Raw genomic sequence first — 14011 nt, forward strand, 5'->3', positions numbered from 1 at the left:
CCTGGCTAAGGAAATGGCCAGCCTGGCCCCGGAAGTCAAGGTCTGGGGGGGGCCCCCCGCCTCGAAGCCTGGGTGACAACTTCTCACTTTTGGTGTCTGCGCCAGCCAGAGGCCCCTCAGCCCCTCCCCCCCCCACTCCACCCAGCCATTTGTTCACCTGCCGGGAGGCGGTGTGCAGGCCAGCCAGCCACCACCATGCCCCATGTGCCTCAGTTTCCCTGTGGGTGACAAAAACATTTGCCAAGGCCTGGCCCAGCACAAAGCACCCCAGAGCTTCAGAATTTGGGGGGCTGGGACACAGGTATAGCCTGTGCACGTTTATGTTTCACAGTGAAAGCTTTGAAACCTTGCTCCAGATGCCAGTGGCTCATGCCTGTGATCTGAGCTGCTCAGGAGGCTGAGAGCCGAGGAGCAGGGTTTGAAGCCCGTCCAGGCAGGAAAGTCCATGAGATGCTTATCTCCGCAGGCCTGGCCAGGCTCGGCGTTTGCAAGGCCTTGACTGCCTTGCGCAAGGGGGAGAGGAAGGGAAGGAAGTGGGGCGGCCTGGCAGGGGAGGGAGGCGGCTGTCGTGTGGGAAGTCCCCAAAGGGCCCCCTGTTCCTTCCGCAACCACCACCTGTCCAGCCAGGCCAGATGCAGAGAGCTGCCTCCTTTATTTCTCGCTTTTTCCTGTACAACACGTGCCCATAGAAAGACCAGCACCAAACCCTACGCTCACTTTCATCAAACAACCTCATTTACCAGGGCATGGTGGCTCACACCTACAATCTCAGCTGCTCGGGAGACTGAGATCTGAGGATCTTTGTTTAAAGCCAGGTGGGGCAGGAAAGACTATGAGACTATCTCCCATTAACTATCAAAAAGCTGGATGTGAGCTGTCGCTCAGTGGTAAATTGCTAGCCTTGTGTGGAAAAGCTCAAGGACAGCATCTAGTCCCCGAGTTCAAGTCCCAGGACTGGCACCAAAACACAAAAGAAACAAACGCAACCCCCAGAACCATTGTGGACACAGTGCAGAAAAGCTCGATCACTCTCTGCCCCACCCAGCCACAGCCCTGGGAGTATGGAGCACCCAAGGCTCTCCGCACCCTCCGTACTGCCCCCTTGGGGTCAGGGCAGCACGAATGGCCGCAGTTGCTGCCTGAGTCCCTGCCAGGACCCCACAGACCACCTCAGAAGCTTAAGAGACCAGCCAGGCCCTGTGCGTCCTCCCAGCCCCCGCCCCCACCCCGAACCTCCCGCCCAACACAAGCAACTTCCTCTTCCCAGCTCATATAAGGCCCAGCCCCGGTGGCCCAGAGTGGCAAGGGCACCCACTGCAGCCATGGGGGACACCGCCATCCGCCACATCGCCCTACTGGGCTTCGAGAAACGCTTTGTCCCCAGCCAGCACTACGTGAGTACGCCCAACCTCAGCGTGGCCACCTCCCCACCCACCAGCTAGGCAGGCCCCAGGGTGCCCTGGACCCTGAGCCTTGGGGTCTCACTGAGCTCTGGGGTCCACAGATGCCATCTTGAGGAGACCTGAGTCCTGTACAGCGGAGCCCTCATCCCCTCCCCCTCCCCCCACCTACAGTCCATCCCCCATCTTGAGCCGACGGCCCCCTCCTGGGAGGGGGAGCCTGCCCTGCCCTGCCCAGACCAGCGAGCACCCCAGGGCACTGTCAGGGACCCCCTGTGTGTCAACCAGGACTCCATTTAGATCGGGAGGTGATGTCCAGGACACAAGTACTTCATGCTCTGACTCGTTTTAATTCTGAAGTCATTTCAGAGTCAGGGCAAGTGCCAACAGTGCAAATATGTTCATGCTCGCATGCGTGTGTGTGTGTGTGTGTGTGTGTGTGTGTGTGTGTGTGTGTGTGTACGCGCTGCTCCTGGGACTTGAACTCAAGGCCTGGGCGCTGTCCCTGAGCTGCTTTTTGCTCAAGTCTAGCACTCTATCACTTGAGCCACAGCTACATTCAGCTTTTTGGTAGTTAATTGGAAATAAGAGTCTTACAGACTTTCCTGCCTGGGCTGGCTTTGAGCCATGATCCTCAGTTCTCAGCCTCCTGAGTAGTTAGGATTACAGGCAAAAGCACCAGCACCTGGCTCATGCTTTTTCTTTTTTTTTCCTTTTTATATGTCAGTATTGGAGCTTGAACTCAGAGCCTTGAACTCTCACTTGGCATTTTCTGCTCAAGACTGATGCTCTAGCACTCTTGAGCCACAGCTCCACTTCCAGCTTTTTGATGATAAACTGGAGATCAGAGTCTCACAGATTTGGCTGTCCAAGCTGACCTCAAACCTCAGTCTTCCAGATCTTTATCCCCTGAATAGCTAGGGTTACAGATGTGAGCTTCCAGGTCCAGCTGTGTGCTTGGGTTTCCTCAGCCCTGGCCCATTGTTACATAACCAGGAAGTGAACACATACAAACAAGGGTCACGGGGGACGGCGTTGGCCTCAGTGGCCCCACACGGGCCCTGTGGTGAAAAGTTTATTGAGATCAAGAGTCGAGGATCAATGGGGGTCTCATCCCTCTGCTTTCCTTAATACAGACTTTCCACCTGGGCCCCTTCCAGCCCCTTTGCTTTTGTTATTTTTTAAAGTAAAAATGCTGTCTAGGCCAGCCGGAACACCAACTCACTTCTATATGTTTTGTACAACACTAGGATTTACATACCCACACCCGGCTTGTTTGTTGAAATGAGTCTCATCAGCTTTTTTGCCTGAGTTCGGCTCAAATGTTGATGCTCCTAACCTCTATTTCCATGAATAGCTGGAGTTACAGGCATAAGCCACTGCACTGGTTTGTTTCCTTGCTTTTGATGGGAGTCTCCTTACCCAGCCCAGGCTGGAGCTCCAGGATGTGATCATTTGGAATAGAGCAGGCTGGTGACATTGGAGGGTGTCACTACCTCTGGCTGTGGACCAGGCTGGGTTTGCCCCCTGCCCCCTGCTCCTGCCCCTCCTATGGCTGGGTTTCCCCCTCACCCATACCTGGCATTAGTAACTTTATTAATGAAGTCTCACATATGCCTAGGTCGAGGGGAGGCACCTGGACGTCGCTCCTATTTATGTTTCATGGCTGGGATCACAGGCATAAACCACCACACCAGGTTCACTGATGCAGATAGACTCTTACCAACGTTTCCCCTTGGGCTAGCCTTGAACTGTGATCTCCCTGATTTCTCCCTCCTGCCTAGCTGGGATTGTAGGAATTTGTCACAATGCCTGGCCCTGGGGCTGGCAGCTCCTGAGTCCCTGTCAGTGGCCCTGGCTACCCCAAAGCCCTGGCCCGGGCGGCAGGCACTGAGCAGCCCTCCCCCAGGTGTACATGTTCCTGGTGAAGTGGCAGGACCTGTCAGAGAAGGTGGTTTACCGGCGCTTCACTGAGATCTATGAGTTCCACGTAAGTGTGGGGGCTGCAGGGCCACGCCCCCCGCCCCAGCCCACGGCGCCCTCACCCTCACCTCCATCTCCTCTCTCCTAGAAAACGCTCAAAGAAATGTTTCCTATTGAGGCTGGAGATATCAACCCTGAGAGCCGGGTGATCCCGCACCTCCCAGGTGAGGGCAGCCCGCCGTGTCCCCACCCGCCCTGCGGCCCCATCCCATGTCCCCTTCTCCCATGACCCTGTCCCGTGTCCCTGCCCCCCTGGCACTATGAATGAGTTGTGGGTGGCCCAAGCCCCCAGGTGGTTTGACGGGCAGCGAGCGGCAGAGAGCCGGCAGGGCGCTCTCTCCGAGTACCTCCACACGCTCCTGGCGCTGCCCACGAAGATCTCGCGCTGCCCACACCTGCTCAACTTCTTCAAGGTGCGCCCGGATGACCTGAAGCTGCCCACAGACAGCCAGTGAGTGGATGCGCTCAGCCGCCGTGCGGGGAGGGCGGGCTGACAGCCCAGAGCCCACAGCTTGGAGAGGGCAGGCAGCTGCGGGGGGCGCCCAGTGCGGCTGTGGGGCTGGCTGTGCTCGCCTGGTGAGGGCTCTGGTGCAGGGGATCTGGGAGTCTGGGCAGCCCTGGGCCTCTGGAAGAGGCTGAGCAGCCTCCTGGAGGGCAGTTACGCCTTGCACAAGACCCAGACTTGCCCAGGGATGGCTGGTGGGCAGAGATGGCGACCCCAGGTCCCCTCCCTGTGTGCTAGGATTCCAGGAAGGCTGCCCGGCTGGTGTCCACATGATCTGTAGGGGCCCAGGGTCCTTTCCCCTTCCACAGGCTCCACCCCACCTGGCCCAGACACCTCCTTCTCTCTGCAGTGGTCATGGGAAGTCCTTCTGCAGGTCTGACCCAGAGCCCCAACTGGAAGCTGAGGGTCTGAACCAGGCTGTGTTCTCTTCTCAGAGCTAAAAAGCCAGAGACGTACCTGATGCCCAAGGATGGCCGAGGCAATGCAGCAGGTGAGGCGCGGGCAGGGACGGAGGGGGGAGGCGGAGGGGGAGAGGAGGGGGAGGTGCAGGATGCGCATGGGCCCGTGGCGGGCCATGGCCGGCAGGTGGCAACGTGTCCTTGTAGCGACAAACCCAGCATAGAGCCCTCCAGGGTCCTGGGGGTATGTGGATCCTGAGGGGGTTCCAGGAGCCAAGGTGGCCTCAGAGGTGGAGCCGGGCCGGGCAGCTCATTCATTCTTTCATTCACTCACTCATTCGTTCATCCTGGTGCTGGGATGGAAGCCGGGGCTCTGCACTCTGCCACTGAGCTACATCTCCAGTCTGTTTCTTCTCTTTGTTCTTTTTGGGTTTTTGAGACAAGCGTTGGATGTAGGTCTTGAACTCTTGCTGCTCCTGCCTCAGCCTCTGGGGTGCTGAGATTACAGGAGTATCCCCCACTCCCAGCCTCCCAGGTTTCAATCTTGCTTGTGGCGGAGCTGTTAATACTATGGGTTAGCATTTACCGAGCACTTACCGTGTGCCAGGCGTGGTATACAATGCATTAACTCTGAGGGTGTGAGGCGCACACCCTGAACTCCAGGTACTCAGGAGGTACAGGCAGAAAGATCCTACACCTAAGCTGATCCCTTGGGCAAAAGTGTGAGACTCTATCTGCAAAATAAACTGAGAGCAAAAAGGGCTGGGGTTGTGGTTCAAGTGGTCAAGCAGAAGACTTGTGTTCACGTTCCAGTAATGGACATATGCGTCCATGTGTGCACATGCACACATATACACGTGTGCTCTGATCCCTTTGCTAACTTCCTAGGCCCAGGACTGGTCCCCCTGCGGGAAGACAATAGGCACTTAATAGCTACCCACTCTAGCCAAGCACTGGTGGCTCACGCCTGTAATCCTAGCTACTCAGGAGGCTGAGATCTGAGGATCACGGTTCAAAACCAGCCTGGCAGGAAAGTCTTATCTCCAACTAACCATCTGAAAACCAGAAGTGGTGCTGTGGCACAAGTGGTAGAGCACCAGCTGTGACAGTGACTAAGCCCTGAGTTCAAGCCCCATGATAGACAAGTTTTTGTTTTTTGCCAGTCCTGGGGCTTGAACTCCGGGCCTAGGCACTGAACTTGAGCTGCTTTTGCTCAAGGCTAGCACTTTACTACTTCAGCCATAGTGCCACTTGTTTTTTTCTGTGTATGTAGTGCTGAGGAATCAAACCCAGGGCTTCATACATGGTAGGCAAGCATTCTACACTAAGCCACATTCCCAGCCTCTTGACAATATTTTAAAAAATACAGAATAAGCCGGGCGCTGGTGGCTCACGCCTGTAATCCTAGCTACTCAGGAGGCTGAGATCTGAGGATCGCGGTTCAAAGCCAGCCCGGGCAGGAGAGACCGTGAGACTCCTATCTCCAATAAACCACCAGAAAACCGGAAGTGGCGCTGTAGCTCAAGTGGTAGAGCGCTCGCCTTGAGCTGAAGAGCTGAAGGACAGCGCCCAGGCCCAGAGTTCAAGCCCCACGACCGACAAAAAAAATAAATAAATAAATAAATAAAAAATACAGAATAAATGCCCACCCTGTGAGCCTGCAGCGGGGGGGGGGGGGCGCTGCCCCTGTGCCCGCTCAGTCCATGCCCCTGTGCCCTCTGCAGACATCACAGGCCCCCTCATCCTACAGACCTACCGCGCCATCGCCACCTACGAGAAGAGCTCGCCCTCTGAGATGGCGGTGACCGCGGGCGACGTGGTGGACGTGGTAGAAAAGAGCGAGAGTGGTCAGTCCCTGCCCTGCCCTGCTGCTGCCCCGTCTCCCCATGGGGTCCCCCAGCCTTGAGGCCCTGCAGAGGCTCTGGCGTGGGCACAGTGGACTAGGGGCACAGTCCTGTCCCCCCGAGCCTGTGTGGGACTCCACAGGCTGGCTCTGCAGATGCCTTGTGTCCATGTCCTCTGCCATGGACTCCAGGGGAGGTTGGGAGAGATGGGGGAGGCCAAGGAGGCCAGGGGAGACCCAGGGAGGCTGGGGAGGAGGTTGGGGAGGCCAAGGTCTTGACTCACATCCCCACGACCCTGGTTTAGGTTGGTGGTTTTGCCAGGCAAAGGCGAGGCGTGGCTGGGTCCCGGCGTCCTTCCTGGAGCCTCTGGACAGCCCAGATGAGGCAGAAGACCCTGAGCCCAACTATGCAGGTGCCTGGCCCCCAGAGGGGCACAGGGCTAGAATGTGAGGAGCCAGATGCTTTGGGGGCTACCCGACAACTGGACACTTCATCTGTGGGAGCCTGGCCAGACTGCTGTAGCTCCCGGGCTCTGGTAGGGGTGGGCAGCGGGGGCTCACCTGGGCTGGTGAGCACAGGCAGGGGCCAGAAGGGGCTGGTGGGGGCAGCCGGGCTAGCTCTAGACCCAGAGGGGAGAGTGGGGTGCAAGCCTGGTGTGGGCAGCCCCTGGCAGCATGTGCATCTCCATCCTGGACTCCAGGAGAGCCCTACATTGCCATCAAAGGCTACACTGCGGTGGAGGAGGATGAGGTGTCGCTGTCCGAGGGGGACGCCATCGAGGTCATCCACAAGCTTCTGGATGGCTGGTGGGTTGTCAGGTAGGACAGCCTCCCCCCATGCTCCACACCCTGAGTCGGCCCGGCCAGGAGGCCCGCTGGGGCTCTGGACTAACTCAAGGTGACTCTGGGTAAGCCTCGGCACTTCTGGGCCTCAGTTTCCACATTGCTGGAAGGTGAAAGATGAGCCCACCCTGCCTGTCTTGTGAGTTTCAGAATTCTGTCCAAATAAGGCCTTTCTCCCTCTTGTCCCATCCTCCTCCATTTTTATTTTTGTCAGTCATGGGGTTTGAACTCAGGGCCTAGGTGCTATTTGTGAGCTTTTCTGTTCAAGGCTAGCACTCTACTGCTTTGAGTCACACTGGTGGTTAATTGGAGACTCTGCCACTTGAGCCATAACTTCATTCCCAGCATTTTGGTGTTTAATTGGAGATCAGAGTGTCATGAGCTTTCTCCTACTTGTGCTGGGCTTCCTGAGTAGCTGGTATTACTGGTGCCCACTTTGACCCCGCCGCCATTGGTTGAGATTGAGTCTCATGAACTTGTCTTTTCTCCCAAACTGAGACCACCTCAATCTGCTGCTGTCCATTTCCCAAGTAGCTGGGACTATGGGCATGAGTCACCAGGCTTGGCTTCAAAGATGGATGGAACCATCTTCAGCACAGGGTGCCAGGGGCTGAATGAAAGCCCTCCGCACTGACACCCCTCCGCCCCACCTCCCGCGCAGACAAAGGCTGGTGTTCGGCGTTAGGATAGAAGCGGAGGTGGTGGTGGTTGTCTTGGGGTCCCGCCAGGGTCGTCCCCGCGGGTGGGGGAGGAGGGCCGGGAGGCTGGGAGGGCTCGGCCGGGCACGGCGGGGGGCAGACGCCCCGGTGGTCCGCTTCTCGCCGCAGGAAGGAGGACGCCACCGGCTACTTCCCGTCCATGTACCTGCAGAAGGCGGGGCAGGCCCCGGCGCAGGCCCCGCGCCCCGGCCGGGGCAGAGGCGCCCCGCCTCGCAGGTGGGCTGGCGGTGGGGGCCGCACCCTCGGTGGGGCGGGAGAACCGCGGGGTCCACGCCCGCCCCGGCCCCCTCTTCCAGGGTCGACTTGGGACCCCAGGGCGCCCACGGGGACGGCGGGGACCGGGGCGCCGGGTCCTGACCTCGTGTCCGCCCCGCCCGGCCAGATCCACCATTCGCAACGCGCAAAGCATCCACCAGCGGGCACGGAAACGCCTCAGCCAGGACGCCTACCGCCGCAACAGCGTCCGCTTCCTGCAGCAGCGCGGCCGACAGAGCCCGCAGCGTAAGCAGAGGCGCGGCCCAGGGCGGAGCTGGTCAGGCTGGAGGGCGCTGATAGGGCCCAGGGTAATGGCGCGGAGCCAGAGAGGCGAGGACCGGAGGGCGCTGATAGGCTGGGGCCTAGGCAATGGGGCGGAGCCATGCAGCTTGGTGGGCGGAGTCAAGGGCGGGGGCGGGGAGAGTCGACCGAGTACCCAATGGGCGGGGACAAGCAGGGCGGACGGGGCGGGCTCCTGATCCTGGCCCTGCCCCCAGGGGCCAGCCCTCAGACGCCGCCGCGCGCGAAGCCGCAGCCTGCCGTGCCCCCGCGGCCCAGCGCCGACCTCATTCTGCACCGCTGCAGCGAGAGCACCAAGCGGAAACTGGCGCCCGCCATCTGAGCCCCAGCGCCCGCTACGCATCCGTGTTTTTAGCAGTCTGGGGGTGCCCGGCAGCTCAGGCCTCTTCCCGCTCAATAAACGCTGGAGTGTGCGGACGATGGTCTCCCCCTGGGGATGTTTCCAGAATGAGGAGGGGCGGGATCGTGGGTGCGGGCTGTCCTCACGGGAGGGGGGGCAGAGGTCCGGGAGAGCCCTGGAACCGCGCGGCTGGGACGGACTAGGCAGGGACGGAGGGTCCTCGGACCCATGCACCGACACGGGCCCAGCCGCCCTCAGCCTCCCCGCAGGGCCCCAGAGCGCGCCCTAGCGTCGTCCCCGACGCCGAGGCCACCGTGCGGTGCGGAGGGGGAAGGCCAACAGCGCACACGAAGCAACTTGTCAGCAATGTGGGTCACACTTGTCACCCCAGCTGCTCTGGACGCTGAGATCTAAGGATCGTGGTTCAAAGCCAGCCACTTAAAAGCGGAAGTAGGAGGTGTGGCTCAAGGGGTGGAGCACCAGCCCGGGTAGGGAATAGAACAAGTGGCCCGCCCAAGTCAGGCCAGCCAGGTGCTGGGCTTGTTCCCCCACAGTCCTAGTTCAGAGTGCCATATGAAGAAAATGTAGGATTTGTTTTAAGGTAAAAACAGCAAGAAGGTGGCAGAGCTGCAGGGAGGAGCCGGGTCTTTCCCTGCCATTCTAAAGCTTTATGAGACCCACCGTCCTTACCTGCTTGCATTACTAATTTGTGTGCCTGTCCTGGGGCTTGAACTTGGGGCCCTTGCACCATCACACTTGGCTTTATCCACTCCAGGCTGTCGATTTACCACTTGAGCCATAGCTCCACCTTTGACTTTTTAGTGGTTAGTTGGAGATAAGAAACTGATGGACTTTCCTGCCTGGGCCAGCTTTGATACTCAGCTCAGGGTAGCTAGGATTCCAGGCATGAACCACTGGCACTTGGCTGCTACTTGAATTCAGGGCCTTCGGCTCTCAGTGGGGTTTGTTACCCAGGGCTAGGGTTCTGACAATAAGCCACGCCCACTCACATCACCGAGAGGCCACTACTGGAATAACACCAGCCCAGCCGGTCAGGGGAGCCTTGCCACCCAGACACCCAGCTTCCCAACACCCTGCTCAACCTGCTCACTGAAACCACGTCTTGGCCCTGTCTTCTGATAGGTTCTGGATCCCCACTGCTCTTCTACCGGGTCTGGCAGGTAATAGGAGTGGATGAAGCAGGCCAGGCACGAGGCATGTCAAAGCTTAGAAACACACAGAACTTTGTCAGCTACAGTGGCTTCTGAAGGGGGACGGGCGGGGCGGGGCGCTCATTTCCGATGCGGGTGGGGTTCGGGCCATCCTCAGGAGCCAGGCCCGGGCCCGGCGCGGTCCTCCGTCCTGCTCAGCTTCAGGATGGAGAAGAGCTGCTCACAGACGAAGGTGCTGCCGAACATGGAGAGGACGCGGGCGCAGTGGGCGCGGAAGCGGGGATAGCTGCTCCGCAGGTGCTTGCAGAACTCGGGCACGCCCAGCCGCTCGTACTGGGCCCGCAGCGCAGAGTTGCACTGCAGGTCGATCACCTCCATCTGCAGTTCCTCGGGCACGTGGTCCGCTGCAGCCGAGAAGGGTGAGCTGAACAGCCGCAGCTCGGACTCCTGCGCATGGAAGGCGGCCAGGCGTGCCTGGAACTCTGCCTTGAGCCCCGCAATCCTGGGGATGTAGCCGAGGACGTCGCTGGCGCTGCGGGACACGGCCCTGAGCGTGGGGAAGTGGGCCAGGTTGTTTCGGGCCAAGTGGGTCTCCCAGAGGGCCAGCTTGGCCAGGAAGGCTCGAAACAGATCGAACATGCGGGTGACGAGCTGGGGGTGGACCTGCAGCGCCAGGGCCAGCGAGTTGAGGTGAGTGGTCACGTCTACCAGGAAGGCCAAGTCCAGCACCCAGGCCTTGCAGCTTAGCTGGGGCAGCGGCCTCCCCCGGGAGGACAGGAAGGAGTCGATGTCCTCCAGCGACTCGAAGAAGCGTTGGAGCACCAGGCCTCGGCTGAGCCATTTGACGCCGGTGTGGTACCACAGGCTGCCGTACTGGCTGTCCAGCTCGTACAGCAGGGCTGTGAACTCGCCGCGGTTCAGGCCCCGGGAGCTGATCCAGTTCACCGAGTCTACCACCACCTCCATCACATGCTCCATGTCCAGGCTCTGGGCGCACAGGGTCTCAGGGCGGATGATGCAGCCCAGGGATTTCAGCTCTGAGCCCTTGCTGGCTGCAGCTGCCCTGGCGCACAGCCTGGGGACCAGACCGTGGCTGGAGTCTACCATGGCGGGGGAGCCAGTGGATGCCACGCTGACCAATTTGGCCCAGTCGATGTTGAACTTCCTCAGACTCTTCTCCACGCGGGTGAAGGTCTCGCTGGCAGATGTGGCGCCCGTCATGGGCACTGTATCCAGAAGTTCCTCGGACACCTCGAAGTCGGCGTCCACACCACGGATGAAGATGGCCAGCTGTGCCGTGTTGTTGATGTCTGTGATCTCATCGATGGCGAGGGAGTAGGCCATGAACGATCGGATCTTCTCACGCAGCCTGGCCCACAGACCCCCGGCTGAGTCTTCCCTCGGGGGCTCGGCCGAGGTGGGTTCTGGTGGGCCAGCATTGGGGAGTGCGATGGCGGGGGGGCCCAGGAGGTACTTGGTGAGCCCCGTCTTGAGCTCAAGCAGCTTGAGATCGCGTGCGTGCTCGGTGTAGCGGTCGTAGTGCTGGCTGTGGCTGGTGCGGTAGTGGCGCCGCAGGTTGTACTCCTTGGCCACAGACACACTCTGCTTACATATCAGGCACATGGGCGTGTTCTGCACCTCCACGAAGAAGTAGGCGCGCTCCCACTTCTCCTGGAACACACGGCCCTCCTGGTCGATCTTGCGCTTGCCCACTTGGGACGGAGACACAAGCAAGAAAGACTTCACTTTGCTCCTTTTCTTTTTATGTGCACCAGCCCTAGGGCTGAAATTCAAGGCCTGGGCACTATCCCTGAGCTTTTTTGCGTAAGGCTGGTGTTCTACCACTTGAGCCATACCACCACTTCTGGCTTTTGGGGGGAATCATTGGAGATAAGAGTCTCCTGGAGAACCAGGCGCTGGTAGCTCCCGCCTGTCATCCCAGCTACTCAGCGGGCTGAGATCTGAGGACTGAAGTTCAACAATCCAGCCCAGACAGAAAAGTCTGTGAGACTCTTATCTCCAATTAACCACCAGAAAGCAGGCAGTGGTGCTGTGACTCAAAGTGGTAGAGTGCTAGCCTTGAGCAAAAGAGCTCAGGGACAGCGCCCAGGCCCTGAGTTCAAGCCCCACAACTGACAAAAAAGAAAGAAAGAAACGTAGGCAGGATTGGGGGTTAACTCATTGGTAAAATGCATGCCTGGTATGTGTGTGAGTCTGGAGTTCCATCTCCAGGATGGAAACAAGTAAATGTTAACACAGCATCTAACAGATGACACGATTTGTACAGACTCCTGGCTGGTGGGGTGGGGGGAGGGGCGGTGGGAGCCTGGGCCTGAAGCCTGGCACCCGGCACCCAGAACTCACCATTGCTCAGCTCCAGTCCAGGCAGCGGCCTGCAGAGAAGGAGACATGGTGAGTGCATGGCACGGTCCCCTCCTGTCCCTGGGCTCTGCCTGGCTTCTTGTTGGTGCCATGCCAGGCACGGAGGAGCTGGAACCAGGCATGTTCCCCAAGACAAACACTGTGTGATACGGGGCAGAGGGCCTTGGGGACTTGGGCCTGGGCAGCCCTGGTCTGCGAGGGCAGCATCTGGACCCTGACAAGCTCACTCCACTTCATAATGATGCAGAGAGCCGGGCCCCTCACCCACCTGATGACCGTGAACTTGATGAACTCTGCAGCTTCCAGGATCCGCCTCATGGAGCTAATCTCCAGGTACCCAGGGGCTTTGAATACCACACCCGGGGGCATGCCATCAATCACCACACAGCCGGGGTTGAAGGTGATCTTCCTGTAAGGAACCTTCACGGGGAAATCCACGCCGATTGCCTCACCTGCCACGCAAAAGGCAAAGATGCTTCACATGGGGGCTCTGTGTTCTTCTCCATGGCACTCTACGTTTAAAGTACAGTTTTACAAGACATCCTCATCAAGTGAAAACCAGCAATGGCCTCACTCCTGTAATCCCAGCTAGGCAGGAGGCGGTAGTAGAAGGGTCTATGATTGAAGCCAGCAAAAAATCTAGTGAGCCAGCAGCAAGAGATGGAGGGCAGAAGGAGGATCAAATATATTACACAGGTACATATGAGGAAAGCATAACGGCAATCTCCAAATATTTAATATTTTGTACCAGTCCTAGGGCTTGAATTCAAAACCTAGTACTTTTGCCTGTTGTTTTTTTTTTTTTCTTCTTCTTAAAATGGTGTTCTACCACTTGGGTCACATCTCTGCTTCTGGCTTTCATTGGAAGTAAGAGTCTCACAGACTTTCCTGCCCAGTCTGGCTTTGAACTATGATCCTTAGATCTCAGCTTCCCAACTAGCCAGGATTACAAGTGTGAGCCTCAGGCACTTGGTTGATTTTTACTGACTTTGAAGTTGGTGTGAGTGGTAGATCATTTCTCCACCTATTAAACAGGAATTATCTTGGTACCTACGTGAAAGATTTGAGGACTATACATGCCAAGTACTAAATTACACTCATCCATGCTAAGAACTGAGCAAATCAAAGGCAGCTATTAAAATACACACTACCTTTAAAGACAGCTCCCTTACACACAGATCAACTTCCTGTAAGATACTCTTTTCCAATGAAATATTTCAAGTATATAATTCTTGGATACATAAATTTAAAAATGTACCAAATTTCCGACTGAAGAGGTGGTTAACCTGTTCTCGCAGTTGCTTGATCTTCTCCACGCTTGATAACTTTTTCTTCTCACTGTCTAAAAAGAATGACATAACCAAAAAGGGTTGCTACTTTATTTTTCCACTGGGAAAGATGCTGGTGGTGGGTCCCAGTTAGTACTTACCTGCCTTATTCAGGTCATTTCTGGCATTAAGTGAGCATTTTGGACATTTGCAAATGGACACCATCATAGATGGTGAGAGAATTTCCCCAGTGACAGACCCACCCTCTGGGGAACATGTTCAATACTGTGCAAAACCAACACTTCTCAGAATTACTGTAGAAATCTTATCCAGTGCAATATGACAAGAAAAAGGAATGAGAAACCAGGGCTAGAAGGGAATATTCTAAGCCAGGTGCCAGCGGCTCATGCCACTCAGCTACTCAGGAGGCTGTGATCTGAGGATCAGGGTTCAAAGCCAGCCCAGGCAAGAAAGTTCTTGAGACTCCTATCTCCAATAAACCACCAGAAAACTGGAAGTGGTACTGTGGCTCAAATGGTAGAGCACTTGCCTTGAGCTAAAGAGCACAGGGACAGTGCCCAAGCCCAGGGTTCAAGCCCCATG

General features: G+C 57.6%; 2 protein-coding genes across 8 annotated transcripts in view; one reads left to right on the top strand and one right to left on the bottom strand.

The window, feature by feature from the left end:
• The first annotated feature begins 1307 nt into the window (after positions 1 to 1307).
• On the top strand, positions 1308 to 8655 carry Ncf1 (neutrophil cytosolic factor 1). 4 transcript variants are annotated; one of them, XM_013033224.1, is made up of 11 exons: positions 1308 to 1394; positions 3310 to 3390; positions 3472 to 3547; positions 3669 to 3834; positions 4323 to 4378; positions 6011 to 6133; positions 6435 to 6542; positions 6831 to 6948; positions 7800 to 7907; positions 8074 to 8219; positions 8444 to 8655. In XM_013033224.1, exons 1-11 carry the CDS (start codon positions 1323 to 1325, stop codon positions 8566 to 8568), a joined length of 1179 nt encoding a protein of 392 aa, XP_012888678.1. In that variant the 5' UTR covers positions 1308 to 1322; the 3' UTR covers positions 8569 to 8655. The 4 variants fall into 4 exon arrangements, with proteins under 4 accessions (XP_012888678.1, XP_012888676.1, XP_012888675.1 ...); XM_013033222.1 differs by having other exon boundaries at positions 8074 to 8192; XM_013033221.1 differs by having other exon boundaries at positions 8074 to 8535.
• Positions 8656 to 9808: 1153 nt separating this feature from the next.
• LOC105998496 (general transcription factor II-I repeat domain-containing protein 2B-like) overlaps positions 9809 to 14011 on the bottom strand; it is a 19153-nt gene continuing 14950 nt past the window's right edge. For all 4 annotated transcript variants that reach the window (XM_013033220.1, XM_013033219.1, XM_013033218.1 and 1 more), the window contains 4 exons: positions 13399 to 13482; positions 12409 to 12592; positions 12123 to 12151; positions 9809 to 11470 (listed from right to left, as the gene is read on the bottom strand). In XM_013033220.1, coding sequence (XP_012888674.1) covers positions 9912 to 11470; positions 12123 to 12151; positions 12409 to 12592; positions 13399 to 13482 — 1856 coding nt within the window. In that variant the 3' untranslated portion in view covers positions 9809 to 9911. The remainder of the gene's footprint in view (positions 11471 to 12122; positions 12152 to 12408; positions 12593 to 13398; positions 13483 to 14011) is intronic.

This window comes from Dipodomys ordii, unplaced genomic scaffold (assembly GCF_000151885.1).
Source record: "Dipodomys ordii isolate 6190 unplaced genomic scaffold, Dord_2.0 Scaffold164, whole genome shotgun sequence".
In the NCBI taxonomy this organism is placed as follows: domain Eukaryota; kingdom Metazoa; phylum Chordata; class Mammalia; order Rodentia; family Heteromyidae; genus Dipodomys; species Dipodomys ordii.